This window comes from Panthera tigris, chromosome D1 (genome assembly GCF_018350195.1).
Source record: "Panthera tigris isolate Pti1 chromosome D1, P.tigris_Pti1_mat1.1, whole genome shotgun sequence".
NCBI classification, from domain to species: Eukaryota; Metazoa; Chordata; class Mammalia; order Carnivora; family Felidae; genus Panthera; species Panthera tigris.
In genome coordinates, this window is record NC_056669.1 from 14831311 (window position 1) to 14849106 (window position 17796).

Genomic DNA, 17796 nt, shown 5'->3' on the forward strand with positions numbered 1-17796 from the left:
CATCTCTGCCAGCACATATATGAACCTTGAAGACACTATGCTAAGTGAAAGAAGCCAGACACAAGAGGCCGTATTTTGTATGATTCTATTTCTATGAAATGTCCAGAAGACACAAATCTAGAAAACTGATTAGTGGTTGCTTAGGGCTGGGGGAAGGAGGCTGAGGAAACGGGTAATGACTGCTAACTGGTATATGCCATTTTTTTTAAGGGGAATGAAAATGTTCTAAAATTGTGCTGATGGCTGCACAACTCTGTGAGTATACTAAAAACACTGAATTGAGTGAATTGTATAGCATGTGAATTATATCTCAGTAAAGCTCTTAAAATATATATATACAAAAAAACAAAACAAAACTGGAAGCTCCATGAGGTTAAGTGATTTGGCCAAAGAAAATTGCTAGCTATTAAAAATTAAATCTGCCAACATGTGCCTGGACTTCCACACTAATGCTCAATTCATTGCTAAAGACTGCCTCAGGCAATTTTGATGGGCCAATAAGGTTCCCCAAAGAGCTGAAAAAGCAGAAAACACAAGTACTAGCATAAGAAAAGGAAGAGAAATTTAGGTAACACAACTGAAATATGGTTTTAAAATTGTATGTAACTTCAAGATGGAGTCCTGACCTAAAAAAAAAAATCTAGCCCCCCCCCCCCTTGATATAAGACGTTGTGACTCAGTATAACAGTACCCCTTTTACTAAGAGCTCAATTAGATCAGGGCACTGGATGCAGCTGCTGACTGAAAAGGAAGAAGAAAAATGAGATCAGAAGAGGCAGCAGGCTGAAATCACTGGCCACCCTTCTGCATGTGTCCAAGGGGCCAACGAACGACACGCTTCAAACTAGTTACTTTATTCTCAAGGGATGTAAAACCCTTTAAGGAGATCCGAAAGAACCACGCTCAAATTCGATTATGTACCAGAACTACTCTATACAGATAAAATATTTAGGTCTAATATATGAACGTGGTGTCTCTGCAGCTGACTTACACACAGAGATCATTGCTGGAATACAACTGTCCCATTTGACTAGGATAACAATATCACTGTTGATGTAGAAATGGAAAGTAAGCCAAGAACATGCAATCACTAAAAACATTATTTTGAGGATTTGGAAAAATGAGCTACTAAAAAAAAACTCATCTATTGTCCGAACGCTGCTTTATGCAACATTCTAATGAACATTTTGACAGAAGGAAGGACAACAGGAGGCAGGAAGCAGAAAGAAAGAAGAAATCCTGCAGGTGCCCATCTAATCCAAATAAGAGACACACATCTCTGCTCCTGCCTTTCACAATAAAAACAATTCTGTTTCTTGTGGCATAGGAACCAAGATTTCTTTTGCCAGGAACAGAAAACAACTTACTACGTGAAAATGTCAACTTGTTCCATGGAACACCACACTGGCAGTGAACACATATAAACCTTTTAAACTAGAGAGTCTGGCTGTTTCCTCACCAAAATTTTAACGTCGCTGGCCCATGATCAAATTCAATTCAGTTCACGCAAACTCTAACAGAAGTGGACAAAAATACCACCCTGAAGTATACGCTTTAAATAAAAGATTCTATAAAATATCTTGTCCCCAAATTGCTAACAACCTCCCCTTATTTATAATTTTATGTTAGTGCAGAAGCTCTCTTAACCCACCTCCACTCAACCAACCCGCCCCAATAACCAATGCTTCCCCTTCACTCTGGGAAGCCACTGGTACCCCAGCATGCAAACTGGCCCCAATGAATAGCCACTCTAACTCTCCATCTTTCTGCTTCCACCCATTGAGATGCATGCTTACCAAGAGTTGTTTCTTCCCCCAAACCTATTTATACCAGGTGCTCTTGTTACTAGTCATGTGAAATCAGGGAGGAAAGAAAGGCATGTTTCTATGAAAACTAAGTTGAATGCTTAAAGAGACTTGGTAAAGTCAAATTAGATGTAGATGAAACAGATGTAAAAGACTGGCGGGGGGAGGGAATCATCAAACTCAAGAGGGATCCTGTGCTCATACTGCTTCACAAATGCCTTTCAATTCATGCTCTGCTTTAAAAAAGCAAAACAAACTGGAAATCAAAGATGATAAACTCTGGGTATGTTTAACGCAAACAAGATGAAGGAACTCCAATCAAGACATCAACACACCAAGAAAGGCCTTGGCCCTACATCAAAAGATTAGCTAGTGAATGTGTTTCTTAAATTGCGAAGAGAAAGAGAAGGAGAGGAAACCTATAGAGTAAAACAAACAAATTAAAAACAAAAACAAAAACTTAAGGGGCATCAATTACAATGTGTGGACCTCATGGAGACCCTGATTCAAACAAATAACTGGTTAAAAAAAAAAGAAAAAAAAATATGTATATGTGACAACCAGGGAAATCTTAACACTAACTTGATATTTAATGACACTAAGGAATTACTGTTGTTTTAGGTAGGATAATGGTCTTGAGGTTATATTTTTTTGAAAAAGAATCCTCGTTTACAGATACATGCCAATATTTACAGATAAAATTATAGGATTCTATAATCTGTTTCAAAATAAACTAGAAAGAATTGGGAAGGGGTACAGATGAAAGATTGGCCATGAAGTGGTAACAGCATAAGCTGGGTGATGAGTCCACGGGGGTTCATTATACTAGTCTCTCAACTTTTGTTTATGTTTGAAATTTTCCAGAATAAACACTTTTAAAAAGATTAGTGAATGTCTATATATATCTTAAATTAAAATACTAAAATTACAGAGGCCACTGGGTGGCTCAGTCGGTTAAGCGTCCGACTCTTGATTTCGGCTCAGGTCACGATCTCACAGTTTGTGGGATTGGGCCCCACGGTGGGCTCCACACCAGTGCAGAGCCTGCTTGGAATTCTCTCTCTCCCTCTCTCTGTCCCTCCCCCACTTGCACTCTCTCTCTCATCATAAGTAAATAAACATTAAAAACAAGATAAAGGAAGAAGGCCTCCTCATACATGCTGCGGAGGCTAAGCCTGGCACAACCTTTCGCGAAAGCAATGTGGCAACACAGGTATCAAGCGTCCTGAAAACACGTGTATCCTCTGACCCAGTCATTTCACTTCCAACAATGTATCCTGAGCAAAAAATCTGAAATGCATCAGACTCGTGGGCAAAAAGGGGCATCACAGCAAATTTGGTGGCGAAAAACTGGGAAGGACCTTCAATTATGAAAAAAATTTCAAAAAATTACAGTAGTCTGATAATGGAAAAGTATACACGCATTAAAATTGATGTTTACAGTTTCCAATGATGAGAAAAGGAATAAAATAGTACAGCAATATGATCCCAATTACATATCTTAAAATATGAATGACTACTGCCTCTAGGTGACAGGATTAGGGTGATCTTTTTCCCTTTGCTTCTTTATAATTTCCTGAGTTTTCCCCCCAAATGTCTTCCATGGATACAAATTACTTTTATAATGGTTGGGGGGGGGGGGGGGAACAGGGCCAAGTGATAGAAGAAAGCCCAGTAATAATAATAAGCAATTGGGCTGAAGTAAGAGAATCTATGCTTAACACCTCTTCTTCCCCTATCAGGTTTAGGCTATAAGCATTGAATTGCTCCTTTAACTTCACCTACAGTCTACCCTGACCAGAATAAAATTTATCCTCTTGTCTTCCCAGTACCGGGAGCTGCTACTTTTTGGATACAGATGACACAACAAATACTAGTTGAATTAGTCCATTAAAGGAAAGGGCCATTAAAAGTAACCCATTCAAGTTAAAAGCCAGTGACAGAAAAGTTTTGTTTTGTTTTTAAATCAGATCACTTAGGATAAAAAAAAAAAAAGAACAACAAATACTTGAAAGTTATGTCAGAAAGTGCTAACGGCCCAAGACAGTTTGGTGAGTCTGCTCTGAGGCAGAAGAGAAAACAAGGCCCTGGCTGACTATACTACACTGAATGCACTACCATGGAGCCTTCTCAAGGAAATAACCCATTGGGAGCCCACATATAAAAGAACGTTCCCTTTAAAGTAAGGGACTGGAACTTAAATTGCAGGATTTATTTTAGATATACTAATAATGAAAGTTTGAGATATGCCAAAAATAATTACTTGCCCAGAAAGCTTGTGAAATCTCCTCACTCAGATACTTGTGAAGAAAAAAAAAAAAAAAAAAAAAAAAAAGACAATTACTTTCCTTTAACATCTTAACTGGAGATGGGAGATTTCAGTAGTAAAATTCTAAGATGTACTCTAAAAAGTGTTATGAGTATAAAACAAACTCAGCTTCCATTTTTTTAATCCTGATACCCATTCACTACATGAGTATTTACGGGCATTGCAGGAGACACTGAGAATATAGCAACAAACAGATTAAAATCCCTTCCCTCGTGAGCTTGCATGATCACACTGTGCCTCCTAACATGCTTTAAAAGTTAGATATTTTCTTTTTTTTTTAAGTAAATTTATTTTTAGAAATTTCGAGCATGTCACAAACAGCATCCAGCATTTGGACTGATACAGAGAAGTGCTTAATGAAGATTTCTGAAACAAGACTAAAAAACTGTGTGGCTGAGTACTGGGGTGGCAGGCAGACTTAACTTCATCATATATAAATTTGTACTTTTTGAATTTTGTGCCATGTATCATCCATTCCTGGTTTTTGACAATTAATTTTTCAAAAGTTCGCAGGATGGATGGACGGATGGAAGGAAAAATTTGTTCCCAAAAAAATTCAGTCTCAACAAATGTGATTAGCTGGGGCACCTGGGTGGCTCAGTAAGTTAAGCATCCGACTCTTAATTTCGGCCCAGGTCATGATCTCAAGGTCCATAAGTTTGAAGCCTGCATGGGATTTTCTCTCTCTCTCTCTCTCTCTCTCTCTCTCTCTCTCTCTCTCTCTCTGCCCCTCCCCAGCTCAGTCCAGCTCTGTCTCAAAGTAAATAAAGTAAAAAAAAAAAAAAAAAGAAATGTGATTAGCCAACCTCGATTTTCACATCCAATTCTTCTGTAGGGAGCAATAAGTTAGGCACACTGCTGGCAAATAAAGCTGAAATACTAGAGCTGAAACTAAGCAGAAATTTGAAAATTTCTCAGAACTTCCTAATCAGAACCTAAATATAGTTTAAGATAAGAACCAAAAGTATCCAAGTGAGTGAGCACAGCCCACACGGACAAGCTTAAACAGGCAATGGGTATATTTCTCCCTCCTTTTCAGTTTCTAGGAAATGAAGCTGAGTATTCATAATCTGATTCCTACCTTTCTGACAAACCAAATTCTCACATGAAATACGTATCAGCCAGAGACTTCTTGTCTTCAACGGATCACACACCTCATAAACAGAAGTATATTCCTAAATGTAATTTCACCATAGCTCATCCAACAGTTTGGTAGTAGCTGAAGGAATTTTATTCTGAACGTATCCAAAACAAGCCCTTTCAAGCTAATTCATCCAAGACTGCTGAGGCTTCTCAAAGACATTGCCTGGGTCAGTTATTTAACAATTATTTATTACATTAAGACAAAAGTGCATGATGTATATCATTTTCATTCTCTGGATGTTATCGGTCTGAGACAGGATAACTGTTCTATGCCAAAAGGGACCAAGGTACTCACTATTAGAGAGGTCAGGGACTCATTTGATGCTTGAGGTGATTCACCTACGGAACAGGCGTAGCTTGTGGACCAGAGAGTAGAACCACGTAAGAGGAGCCCTAGATAACTGGTTCTCTTGGCCCTCACCTGTGTCATCAAGGGTATGTATCTTGGTGACCAGTTCTCTTACTGAGTTAAAGGATGGCACCATGCCCTAGAAATTGGTAGTGATCTGGTAAGGAAGGAGTCCATCGCAGAAAGGCACTTTCAAAAACAGACCAGACCAGACCAGACCAACAGAGCAGAAGTATAATTACTCATATTCCCTCGGAGTAAGCTAGATATAGTGGTGAAAGAAAACTATATAAGGCAGACTGTGTTTATGGTCATTGCCTTTTCTGTGTTCACTGCTTTCCTTTTTTACTTCCTTAGTATTTGGAAAGGGTTTTTGGGGGGTTTTTTTGTTTTGGTTTGGTTTTTCTGAAAGGCTTTTTTGATGCCTCAGTCAAGTCAAGGGGACACCAAGTGGTATCTCAGTAGGATTCAAAGGCAAAGCAATGGTCCCATGGAGGACTACTGGTGCATGGCAGAAGTCACAGAGTGAAATAATGCCAAAGGACAGATGAAATACAGTGTTGGTATACTTACCCTTCCTCCCTACTCGGAAATTTTTCCTCTTATCATGGTATCTCATTTTGGAGTTTTTTGTACTAGAAATGATAAATGTCTTAGACTTTAGTTAGTAGGTACATCTTATTTCCTTAATAAAAGATCAAGAGGGCAAAGACAATGTTTTCTATGACTGGGTGAATCAGGGTAGAGTTAACTAGGAATAGGGATGCCTGGATTCTAATTCCAACTCCACCATTAACTAGCTGTCAGATTCTGGGCAAATGGTGCGGTGGGGGGATAGAAGATACCACAGAAAGACAAGATTCTAATAGATAATTGGTCTGAACTAGTTTAATAGTCCCTAAAAGCCTAAGATTCTAAATTTCATGCTGTCCACCTTTCTAGACTCTGGAAAAGAAAGAGTTGAAACATGTTTAAGATTTTGTGTGTGTGCCACCCCCCCCCCCCCAATCAGCAAGTATTGTTGGCTGATTGTTTACTTTATATGCAAAATGTATATCATTCTCTTATAGGTGTGAAAGAATGTAAGCTGTTAAAACTGAACGCTGCCCCCATCTGAAGAAATGCATTAGAAAAAGCATTTTTACCCTTAACCATAAAATAACCAGCATGGATTTTTAAAATCATTAATCAGATGATACCAGAGCTCTACTTTGATATCCTCTGATGCCAATCCCATTTCATATCCAATTCCATAAAACGGCCACCCTCCTCCTTGTTCACTAGGCTCTAGTCACCACGACCTTGGGTCTAATCTTTGGATAAACCAAGTTCATTTCCATCCTAAGACTGTTGCCCTTGCCATTCCTTCTGCACTGAAAATTCTGTCTCCTAAACCTTCCTAGGCTGGCTTTTTCTCGTCATTCAGGTGTCAGCTCAAATATCATCACCTTGGAAAAGGCCTTCCTTGAGAACACCTGAAGCAGCACAATTTTCCTCATTGTATTCATCACTGTAGGAAGTTGTGTGTGTGTTTCCATCTTTCTTGTCTGTTTCCTTGCATTAGAAAGTAAGCTTCAAGAAGGCAAGGGGCTTTTTCTCTTTCTTGTTATTGGTGTACTCAAGAGCCTAGGATAGAACCTGACCCCACATCCGGATTCAGCAATCACGTGTCAAGTGAATGGATGGATAAGGCAAAGGCTCCATCCCTGGGCAAAGATGTTTTTGATGTTTTTTAGAATTATAGAGGTTCTGGTGAGCAGAGAGCATTTCTTCTTCTCTTCAAAGCATCCATTTTGTTCTCTCTTATGCCGTGAACTAGAAAACATTCGCCAGATTGATGCTTGGAAAATGAAAACAGCACTTCTGGCACAGAAATAACTAGTCTGGGCACCTCTGGCTTGAGCCAGATCTATGACTTTCTAGGGAGCTGGCACCAAAGTCAGAATGTTAAAATAAACAGCTTTGATGTTGAAAGTGGAATACTGGTATTTTGACTCTTGGAGAAACCAGTCCAAATCAATCTTAGCTCTTCACAAAATTTCAACAAAGTCAGTAACCCCATCACAACTGCATCAAAATGAAGTCAGTCATCTTTCAATAGTCATTTTTAGATTATCTAAAGATGGAACTATCCTCCTCAAAGGTATCTAATGCAACCTCGCTTTCATTTCCTTTTTGATACAATTCTCTTTTCTATTTACCAATGAGTCTTGCTTTCGGCCATCTAATGAGTGTAAGCATCATCTACTCTGCTTCATTACACTTCTCCTTAGAAGTGAAAATAATACCACTTCCCACTCTGAGTTGCTCTTTTCATGGAAATGAGTTTGCACTAAACCACACAGCACACAGATGTGTCACGGCTGTTCAACATTTGGAATGGGGTCATGGGGCAAAATGTTTTCTCTGTGTAATATCTAAAGTGAAGAATCCTGACCTTGGTCTTCTAAGTAGCACCCTCTGCACCCAAATGCAAATGCATCCTTCAGCTTGCAGGAATACTTCTTCATACCCTCCACCAAATTTAAGTGAATCTCTGGGAGGAAAGTATACTCAAAGAAACTCTGTTCCGTCACCAATGTAACCAGGAGTCGTTACACGAACACACTGAAAATCCGGGGCGGCCCAAAGCAAAAGCCAGTGTCAGTTTTCGGCAGACAAGTCTCACAACTGCTTTAAAAAAAAAAAAGTTAGGGGCGCCCGGCTGGCTCAAGTCAGTGGAGTGTGAGACCCTTGATCTCGGGGTTGTGAGTTCAAGCCCCACAGTGGGCATAGAGATTAGTTTAAAAAAATGGAAACTAATGGAAAATCGTGTTTTAAAATGTCAATCTCATGAAATTAGCCCACAGTCCACAGGAGCTCAACCCCGGTATCACAAAGTGGCATCTGAAATAACAGCAACCTAACTGTTTTGCCCTGAAAGCATATCATGAAGGTGGCATCTACCTGCACGAACAGGATGTACATTCATGAACTGTTCCAAATGGGTAAAAGGCAGAAGAGGAGGGGCTATGCCCCACGCATCTCTGTTACCGCAGCTGCCGATGATAGTTCCCGTATCCCTACTGCGTGCCAGGCATATTCCAGTAGCATCCCCTATCTTATCTTATTTAATCTCCACAGCACCCCAACCCGTGAGGCACGTACTACCATCATCTCATCTTTACAGGTGAGCAAATCCAAGCACAGAGAGGTTACACAATTTACCCAAGATCATGCAGCCACTAAGCAGAAGAGGATCCAAGCCCAGGCAGCCTTATCCAAAGCCCAACCTCTTAACTACAATCCAGTAACAAGCAAGTGATACACATTTGCTGAAAGGACATTTTGTAAGTATTTGACCAATGACTTTTATAGTCACGTATACATTTTTAAAACGCACACAACACAGATCTACTCTTTGTCCCCACTCATCCAACGAGTGAAGGTATAATCAGGCACCGGGAACAGCCTATAAGCAAATTGGAAGCAGAGAATCTTTTTTTAATGTCTTTAATACTTTACAGTGTCCTACCAAAAGAAGAGAGCCAGAGAATCTCAGACCAAGCCTTCAACAAGAGGAAAAAAAAAATGTCTTTCTCCAAAAGAAAACTAAGAAGAAGATAGGACAAAGACAGCCAGGGTGAGCTGCTGACCAAAGTATGTCACAGATGAACGTTCTCTCCTGGTAAGTGCACTGCAGTGATGCCCCAAGCACCGCAGTGCTAACAGTACTCGGTCTGAGCTCACCACTGCTGGGCTGCATAAGTCACCCACAACATAACAGGAAAACATCTCCTTTTCTCTACTGATTTTATTCAGCCCGGGGCCCTACTCCAGGAGGTTTGAGAGTTAACAGAACCTGGGAAAGAGCCAGCTTTACCACTTATTGTTGCGTGGAGGGCAGCTTAGTCAATAATTGAAGTTTACTTTTTAGCCTCTTAGTCCTTGGAATGGGCAGTGTGTGGAAGAAAAAATAGATCATAAATACTTCCCTGAAGTTCAGAAAGCATGTATGACCTACCCTCCTTCAACCAACACAGATACCTTCTGAATTACCAGAGTCTAATTGTTCAAGATGGTTTTATGTAAAACCCAGACCATCCAGTGGCTTACAGGGGGAAAAGGAGAAAGAAAAAAAAAAAAAAAATCATGCACCTCTAAAAGATGAAAAAAGAAAATTATAGATTCTAGAAAGACATGAAAAAAAAATAGCTCTCTTGGGCTCCAAGTGACCTTACTGCAGGAGTAAGATAAACGCTGCAGTGCACGGGGAGAGAAAAATCTGTTTCTCTGAGTTACTGAAACAGCAGCTCCTGCATTTACCAGTACCTAGGCACCTTCCTCGCCATTATATAACCAAATCATGGCCTTACTAGGCCATCGCACTGTATGTCAACAGCTGTTAGGCACATCTAAGCTGTCAGCATTTAAGAATCCCTTCCAGAGTGGATTCAGATAACCATGGAGCAGGCCAAAATATGCTCATCGCTCACCCAGAGCACATGACAACTCCTTGTGAATTAAGCTTCACTCACTTCGTCAGAGTAATTTAAGCAGCAAAAGATAGGGCGCTTGTAACTGTAACTAGGAAATTGCACACTGCTACAGAAACACAAATGAGTGCTGGTGTGGTCCCCTCACACATGCAACTCATTGTCCGAGCCAATTCAGCCTCATTCAGGATTTCGAATATTTCCATACATAGGAATTACATAACTGCATACCACAAATGATCAAAGATGAAAACCGACATAAACAGTGACACCCATTTATAAACAAGCTAATGTTTAAGATGCTGCAGTCCTAAAGGATACCAAGGCCTCAGAGAAAAACCAAGAAACACACACACACAGGAAAATTAGAAAGCGAGCAGATCAGCCATAATTAGCCACTGGCTTTGCTGACTACTGAAGACAGAAACGTCTCTTTTATACATAAAGCCAAGAATCAACTGTTTGCAATTACGTTTACAAAAACATACAACCCTGTCTGTCGCAGACTATTTTATCAATATTTTGGTGTATCCAAGGGCTGGAGGACACAAAATTCTTTAAATCACAGATACCATAAACCAGGCAACCAATTAAATTCATGGAGTCCATCCCCTAGAGGTCAGAGCGAAATAATCACAGGACCTCAATGTGATTACTGAGAAGAGAGGGGAAAGGGAGAAAAATAAAATCAAAAAAGGAAATCCTGAAACAAGGAACAAAGCTCTGGAACGACTAGGGCTGTTTATAAACACAACTTTGGCTTAGCCAACAGTCAACAGAACTGTAAACACCTGGGGGGGGAGAGGGGGCTGGACAGAGATGCACCCAAGCTTGGCTAAGTCTAGTCCCCCTCAGGGTCTGACAGGGACATCAGAGAACCCCGGACTTTGGTACCTCATTCAGCTCAGACCTGCAGACTTGAGGCCCTCTGATAAAAACTGACAAAAAAGCTGAAGGGGGCCCCCCAGAGGAAGTGAAACTGACCAATCAATTTTCCACAGCCACCTACCCTGCCACCCTGGTTTAAAAAAAAAAAAAAAAAAAAAAGGCCCCCTGCAGGCTTTGACAGAAAGGAGGGAAAAAGGAACTTCAGGGTGTAAGCGAGCAGGAGAGAAGGCCTAGATGAGCTACTGGCTTCTGAAAACAAGCAATTGCCATAAAAGCAACAACAACGTAGGTGATGATAAGCAGGGGCTAGGCTGAGAAGGTGAGGAATTGATGTGGCTTTGGTAGGAAGCAGCAGCAGCTGTAAGGGTTCTTCATTAGCCCGGGGTTGAGGGGAAACACAAAGTGCAGTTTTAAATATAATGAATGACTACACTGAAAGTATTCATTCAAGTGAGAGGTTGAGCAAAGAAAGAAATCTGGAGTACAAATGGGCTTTGTGGGTCCTATCAAAACCCAAAGATTTCTCCTGATGACTTCGATTCCAGTATTTCCAATGAAGAAAGCTACAGGAAAGAAAGTGCTACCCGTTTCCTCAAAAAAAAAAAAAAAAAAAAAAAAAAAAAAAAAAAAGAAAAGAAAAATCTTCTATGTCAAACTGTGTATGTATACTTGTATGGCTTCCTAATTGACCTTGGCCAATTTCATTACTACAGCTCCACAAATCCCTTGAGAACCAAAGGGCCCAGTGGAATCCTCCAGGGTCTGGGTTTCTCATACACCTCCTCAGTCGCCCACCAGGCTTTCCCCCCCCACCACTGAGAGCCCACCCTGGGCTCTATAAAGCTCATGATTCCAGACCCTCCAGCAACTAAAAATAACCAGCAACCCAGTTCTCCCAAATTGTTTAACCCCTGATTACCTAGTGCCAACCATGAACCTGGGGCGCCCTGGGCCTCTGTTCCCTGAGCCCCTTCCTGCGGAAAAGCAAAGTAATTTTTTTCCTCCTTATTTCCCCATTTTCTTCATCGCCTCCTCGGATAATGTGGTCTGTCCTCGGGCTCCCATTGCTACCAACCCATCAGTCTCAGACGATCAAACGCCGATTGGCATCTGTCATAAGGTCTCAGGTCCCTCGTATCTCCCAGCACCCTGCACCCACCACACACCCCTAGTCCATGTCCTTGTCCCCCTCCTAACTCCCCCGGCTGCCAGTTTACCCTCGTCTTCCCCCCATCCTCCTGTCCACATTTCCTATCCCCCCCCCCCGCCCTCATTCCCTTAGGATTTCCTAATTGCTGCTTCCAGAGTCGTCTCAGCTCACAGTCTCTGGCTCCGTGAGAGTTCCAAACCTCTTCCTTCCAATCGCCCCTTCCACTACCCTCCGCAAAGCCCTGGGCACCCCCTCCCCATCCCCGGCTTCTCGGTCCCCAGGGTCTCCGCGCTCAAGTCTCCTCCCCCCCCCGCCCCACGACCCCCTCGGCCGCGGAGTTTCCCCTCTCTCGGCTCGCCCCCTCCTCACTCCCCTCCGCGTCCGTCTCCCCGATCCCCAACGCTCCCCGCCACCACCCCGAGCCCCGCTCCCCGCGCCGACCCCTCAGCTTCCCTGTCGCGGGGTCGCTCCTGCCCCCGCCACTCTCGGACCCACGGTCCCGGGCCGCGCAGCCCCGCAGCCGCCCGCTCCCGCCGCGCCACTACCTTGGCCTTGGTGACGAGGTGCGTGGCCCGCTTGACCACAGCGAAGTTGCCCTTGCCGATGGTGCGGTCGATCTCGTAGTAGCCGATGCGGGCAGGCACCGGCCCGCGGGAGGCCGGGGCTGGGGGACGCGGCGGGCCAGCCGCCGGGGGCACGGCAGCTGGGGCGGCCGGGGGCCCCGGGGCGGGCGGAGGCAGCAGGCGGCCCGCCGGCCCGGCTCCCCCCGCTGCGGCCCCGGCAGCCCCGCCAGCTCCGCTCGCCGCCGCCGCCGCCATCTTGTTGTGCAGTGAAACCTCCCGGGCCCGCGGGGAGCCGGCGGGGAGGGGGGGGGCGGGGGGAGAGGGGGCAGGGGGGCGGGAAAAAGAGGGGGGGCCTGACGGACGTCACCCGGGGAGGCGGGGCGCCCGCGCCGCCGGGGCCCGGCGCCATGGCAACCGCGCGTCACGTGCCGACGCGCGTCACTGCCCGCAGCCATGGCAACCGTGACCTCACGGCGAGCTCGACCTTCCCGCGTGGGCCCCGCTCCTCTGGCGCCGGCTCCCGGGTGCCCCCCTCCGGGGATGAGCCAGTGGGCACCGCGAGCGCGCCCGCCGGTTCCTAGCCGCCGCCGCCGCCGCAGCGCTCGGGAGCCCGGGCCCGAGGCCAGCCCCCGGTCGCCCCTGGAACGGCTGACCTGATCCCTGCTCTGACCTTTGTCCCAGTTCAGCACTCACCCGGCGTCCCTTAAAACAAAATATTTCCTCATCACCAAAAATACCGGCCTTGTCCCACTTTAGCCCTCGAGGCCACAAAGGCAGGAATAGCTACAGCACCGAAGAAACTGTAACCAAGCTGGGAGCGAGGCAGGGGAATTCTGCAGTAAAATTCCTTCTGCTAACGAAACCCACCTCGTCTAATTGTCACCCAGTAGAGGGGAATGGGGAAACGAGGATTTGTGTGTTCAAGGGTGGAGAAACCAGCCCAAACATGCATTCCAGTCACTGAGTGGGTGAGGGCCAGAGAAGCTACGTCATTTTCCTTCCTCCCACCCCGTCTCTGAACAATTCTATAGCTAGATGACTGTCCCGCTGCCTGCGTCCTATTTCTGTCACTTGTATAACCCTGATGGAGCAGAGGCGCACGTTGGCCAGTGAGCCACGTCATGGGTAACGACAAAACCGTCTGTTGGGCAAAATAAATAAGTAAATAGTAAAATAAAAATTCCATCCTTCCAGTGACTCTCCAAGGACATTAAAGGTGATCAAATTTATAATTCCGGCAATAAATCTCATATTCTTTTTTCTTCCTCCCTCTGTTATCTGGCATTCCACATCCTCCAAGGTGCCTCACTCGCTCCCAGGTTTCCGTTCCTTCTTGGCCCCAGTGCTTTTATTAAGTAGATTAACTTAACTGCTTTAGGTGGGGATGGGAGGGATAGGCTTCTGGGCCATGGAAAACAAGATGGTCTTTGGCAGGCTTGGCGGTGGCGGAGGGGGGGGCGGGGGAGGGGGGGGAGACAAGACTGAACACTCCAAAGTTGAATGTGTTCCTTCAGTGCGGTCCTGATCTAGCCACTTCTGTGTCTGTCTATGTGGCAGAACTGTGTCATCAGGTCACTGCATGCACAATATTGAACACAGACACCCAGGGCACCCTGAATGTGTGAGAAGGAGAGCACATATTTGCTCTCTCTGACCAGTAGATGTTTACTAGCACTATGGTTCCCCGTCTGATCGTGAGTAATGGCTGGGATGGGATGGGACAGAGAGGTCATCCCACAATGGTCTTGCACCAGTTCCCTGGTTCCAAATTGCCAACACCATTAACAGTAATTGGTTCCCTGATTAGCACATAAGGATAAGGATGGAGTGGTCCTCAGTTTCTTGCCCTAGTTAAGCCCTTTCCTGGGTTGAGCTCATTCAGTCGCAGATAAATGATGGAGTGTGGCCAGCCTCTCTTACCTCTTCAGGACCTCACTCACCAGCCTCTATAAGGGGCTATACATTAACTTCAGTGCTGGGTCCCAGAGTCGAAGTTTCACCATCTCTCTGGGGAGGGGGGGTCGCAACAGAAACCTTAGCAAGCTGGTAAGGCAAGGGGAAAAGGAGCTCTTATTCCGGAGGCTGCAGGAGCAGCACCGAAACCATGCTCACTAGTGTCCTTACAGCCTCTTCTCCACTCACAGACATCATTGTAATATCAAGCACCACAACTTCTGGTGATCTCTGGAGGGTGTCAAAAACCAGAAGCCTCTGAGGAAAAACTAGCAAGGGGAGCACGGGTCTAATTTCCGAAGAGAAAAAGGCAGATCGTGCTTGTCCCTAATCATGACCATAATGCGTATGCTGTGTGTTAGATCTTTTATGCTCCCTGCCTATATGGATGGAAGCCAGTAGATGGTGTGTGTCCTGTTGAGACTTGGACAAAGCCTGGCTAGAAAGCTCCCTGAAGAATCCTCTTTGGTGAGAAGAACATGGAAAATTGGGGAGGGCAGTGAACAACAAAAATCATCAGAAACAAGGAAAACTGTTTAGACATATGCATTTAATAAGGATTTGTTGAGTACCAAGACTGAGGTAGGTTTGGGGAGAAAATCACAGTCAATAATAACAATTTGTCAGACGCTACGCTAAGCAGTTTACGTAAGTGAACTCACCTAACCCAAAACAACCTTATGGAACAGATTATATTACTATCCCCATTTTGCAAATAGGGGAAGTGAGGCACTGTGAGATTAAGGGAATTGGCCATGGCCACAGAACGAGAAAGTGGTAAAACTAGAATTCACACCCAGGCAGTGTACCTTTGGAACCTGAGTTCTTCCCCGACTGGATTACAAGCCCTGTCAAGGTAGGAGCTGGTAAGAAAAATGGTTTCTCCAGAAACCCAAGGTGACTGAGCTCAGCAGAGACCCAGGGAAGAGGACTTGAGTTCTTGAGAGCACGAGAGAGCTGGCACCAAAGTATATCAACAAACAGCACACTACCAAACTGGCTGAAGTCTCCAGGATGGCTTCACTTGTAAGTAGCCCCACAAAGAGCCTTACTATTTATTACGTGCTTCTGCTGACTTTAGAAAACAGGTAGGTAGGTGTGTTCCTACCCTGCTGTCAACTCAGAGGAGTGGCCTGGGGGCTGAGTTCTCAGAGCCCCCTGCAGTCCGGCTAGGAGGACAAGACCTAGCCCCCACCTAGCTCCCAGTCAGCCTCCATAACCGACTCACTCTTTTCTAGAAAAGCAAAGATAGATGAAGAGATGAAAATGAGACATTTCCTACCTTAATGTCATTGTGTCTTGTTTCTAGAATTTGGAAAGGGCAAACCAAGGCGTTCCTGATGGATACGAGAGGCCCTTAGACACTTCTAGAAATGATGTGAAAGTTCTGAGCTAAGGTCTGACCAGCAAGTGATAGAAGCAGTAGGAGGCAATACATTAACTCTTTTACGATTTTAAAGGCTCTCTTAGCCTGTCTGCAGGGCAGTTTACCAGCAACCTGAGAGAAAACTATAGCCTCACAACATAGCTCCACAGATTCTCAGAGCCGTCGGGGCCTTGAAGATAGTCCAACCCTCACTTTATGTTGGCCCAACTTATTAGTGCTCTGGAAAAAAAAAAAAAAAAAAAAAAAAAGCCAACATTATATGAACATTCAGTTGACACAGAGGCATTATTCAGAAATTTCATACGTTGGAACGCCTGGGTGGCTCAGTCAGTTAAGCATCCGACTTCGGCTCAGGTCATGACCTTGCAGTCCCTGAGTTCAAGCCCCGCGTCGGGCTCTGTGCTGACAACTCAGAGCCTGGAGCCTGCTTCAGATTCTGTGTCCCCCCTCTCTCTCTGCCCCTCCCCTGCTTGTGTGCTTGCTCTCTCTCTCTCTCCCCAAAATAAATAAACTTTAAAAGTTCATAAAATTCATTGTAAGTAACTTAAAAAAAATTTTGTATGTCAAAGGCAATATCGTATTTACATGTCCCATATTCCCAAACGAGGGAATTATCAGCCAGTTATAAATTCCGCCATCACGTAGAAATCAGGGCACTGTTTGATCACATTGTCCAAACACTCAGCATGCCCTGGTTCTTGGGATGAGCTGAATGTGCGCCTTCTCTTCACGAGGACTGTGTGTTCTGCGTTACCACCTCGCCAGGAGCCCGTTGCCTTTCCCCCTCCTATCCCAGATCAACCTAGTTGTGTCCAAATGTTCCCCCTGGGTGTCTAGAAACAGGTGTAGGCAGCCAAAGTAAGAACATAGTCTCCTCCTATAAAGCATCTTGGGGAGGGGGCTTAAGAGAAGGTAAATAAGCTTTTTAATAAGGATTTAAACTAAGGATTTTCTGTTCAGCTTGCTCATAATATTCTTCTTAACAGGGCCATTCAAGCTACGACCCCAAACTTTAAAACATTATCCTTATTACTTTCCATATGTTCTAGGATATGGTTTAAGCATTTTTAGATTAATTACCCTTTAGATCATCCAAAAGATCTTTAGGATGATTTTTTTTTTTTTTTTTTAAGATTTTCTGCACTCTTAGATGTGACTGTATCTATCATCTTTTAGGATCAGTGTTTTCCATGGGTAGATACACCTTTGGTTTTATATGGAAAAATACATTTGCTACAGAAGAAAATCCACTCAGAACAACTTTTTTTCACAAAAGGTTCTGCTCCTTAAGGAAAGGTACACTTAGTTACCCTGTGATCAACTCCTTAATATTTATACCAATTAAAGTTTTTTTCTTGGCTTCTTTCTCCTAAATGAAAACAGTGGTACTGAACAAATATTAATTAAAATTTTGGTATGTTTGGGTCCTTTACTTTCTCTTATAAATAAGTGTACCTAAAATTCTGAGAATTCACAATATTTCACAGAAAATAAAGGTGCACTCCAAAGGTGTACCTCTAACAGAAGCTCTTTATTTCACTGGCTCTAAAACTCCAGAACCATCTTTCCCCTCTTTCCTTCATCTTCACATCTCTCCTGATGAAACAGCCATCTTCCCTGCCTCACCTGCCTTGGGAATTGCCTCTGAGTTTTAAGCGCTCACCTTCAAACAGCCTTGCACGTTCGGAAGACAGTATAGGGACTCTGCCTTTACAGCGGCTTTCTTACCTTCAGATTGGGGTTTGCTTAGATTT

At 44.1% G+C, this 17796-nt stretch overlaps 1 protein-coding gene across 3 annotated transcripts in view; it reads right to left on the reverse strand.

Moving 5' to 3' along the window:
- SIK3 (SIK family kinase 3) overlaps window positions 1-12957 on the reverse strand; it is a 238153-nt gene extending 225196 nt beyond the window's left edge. For all 3 annotated transcript variants that reach the window (XM_042959566.1, XM_042959567.1, XM_042959565.1), the window contains exon 1: window positions 12685-12957. In XM_042959566.1, coding sequence (XP_042815500.1) covers window positions 12685-12957 — 273 coding nt within the window. The remainder of the gene's footprint in view (window positions 1-12684) is intronic.
- Between the last annotated feature and the right edge of the window lie 4839 nt (window positions 12958-17796).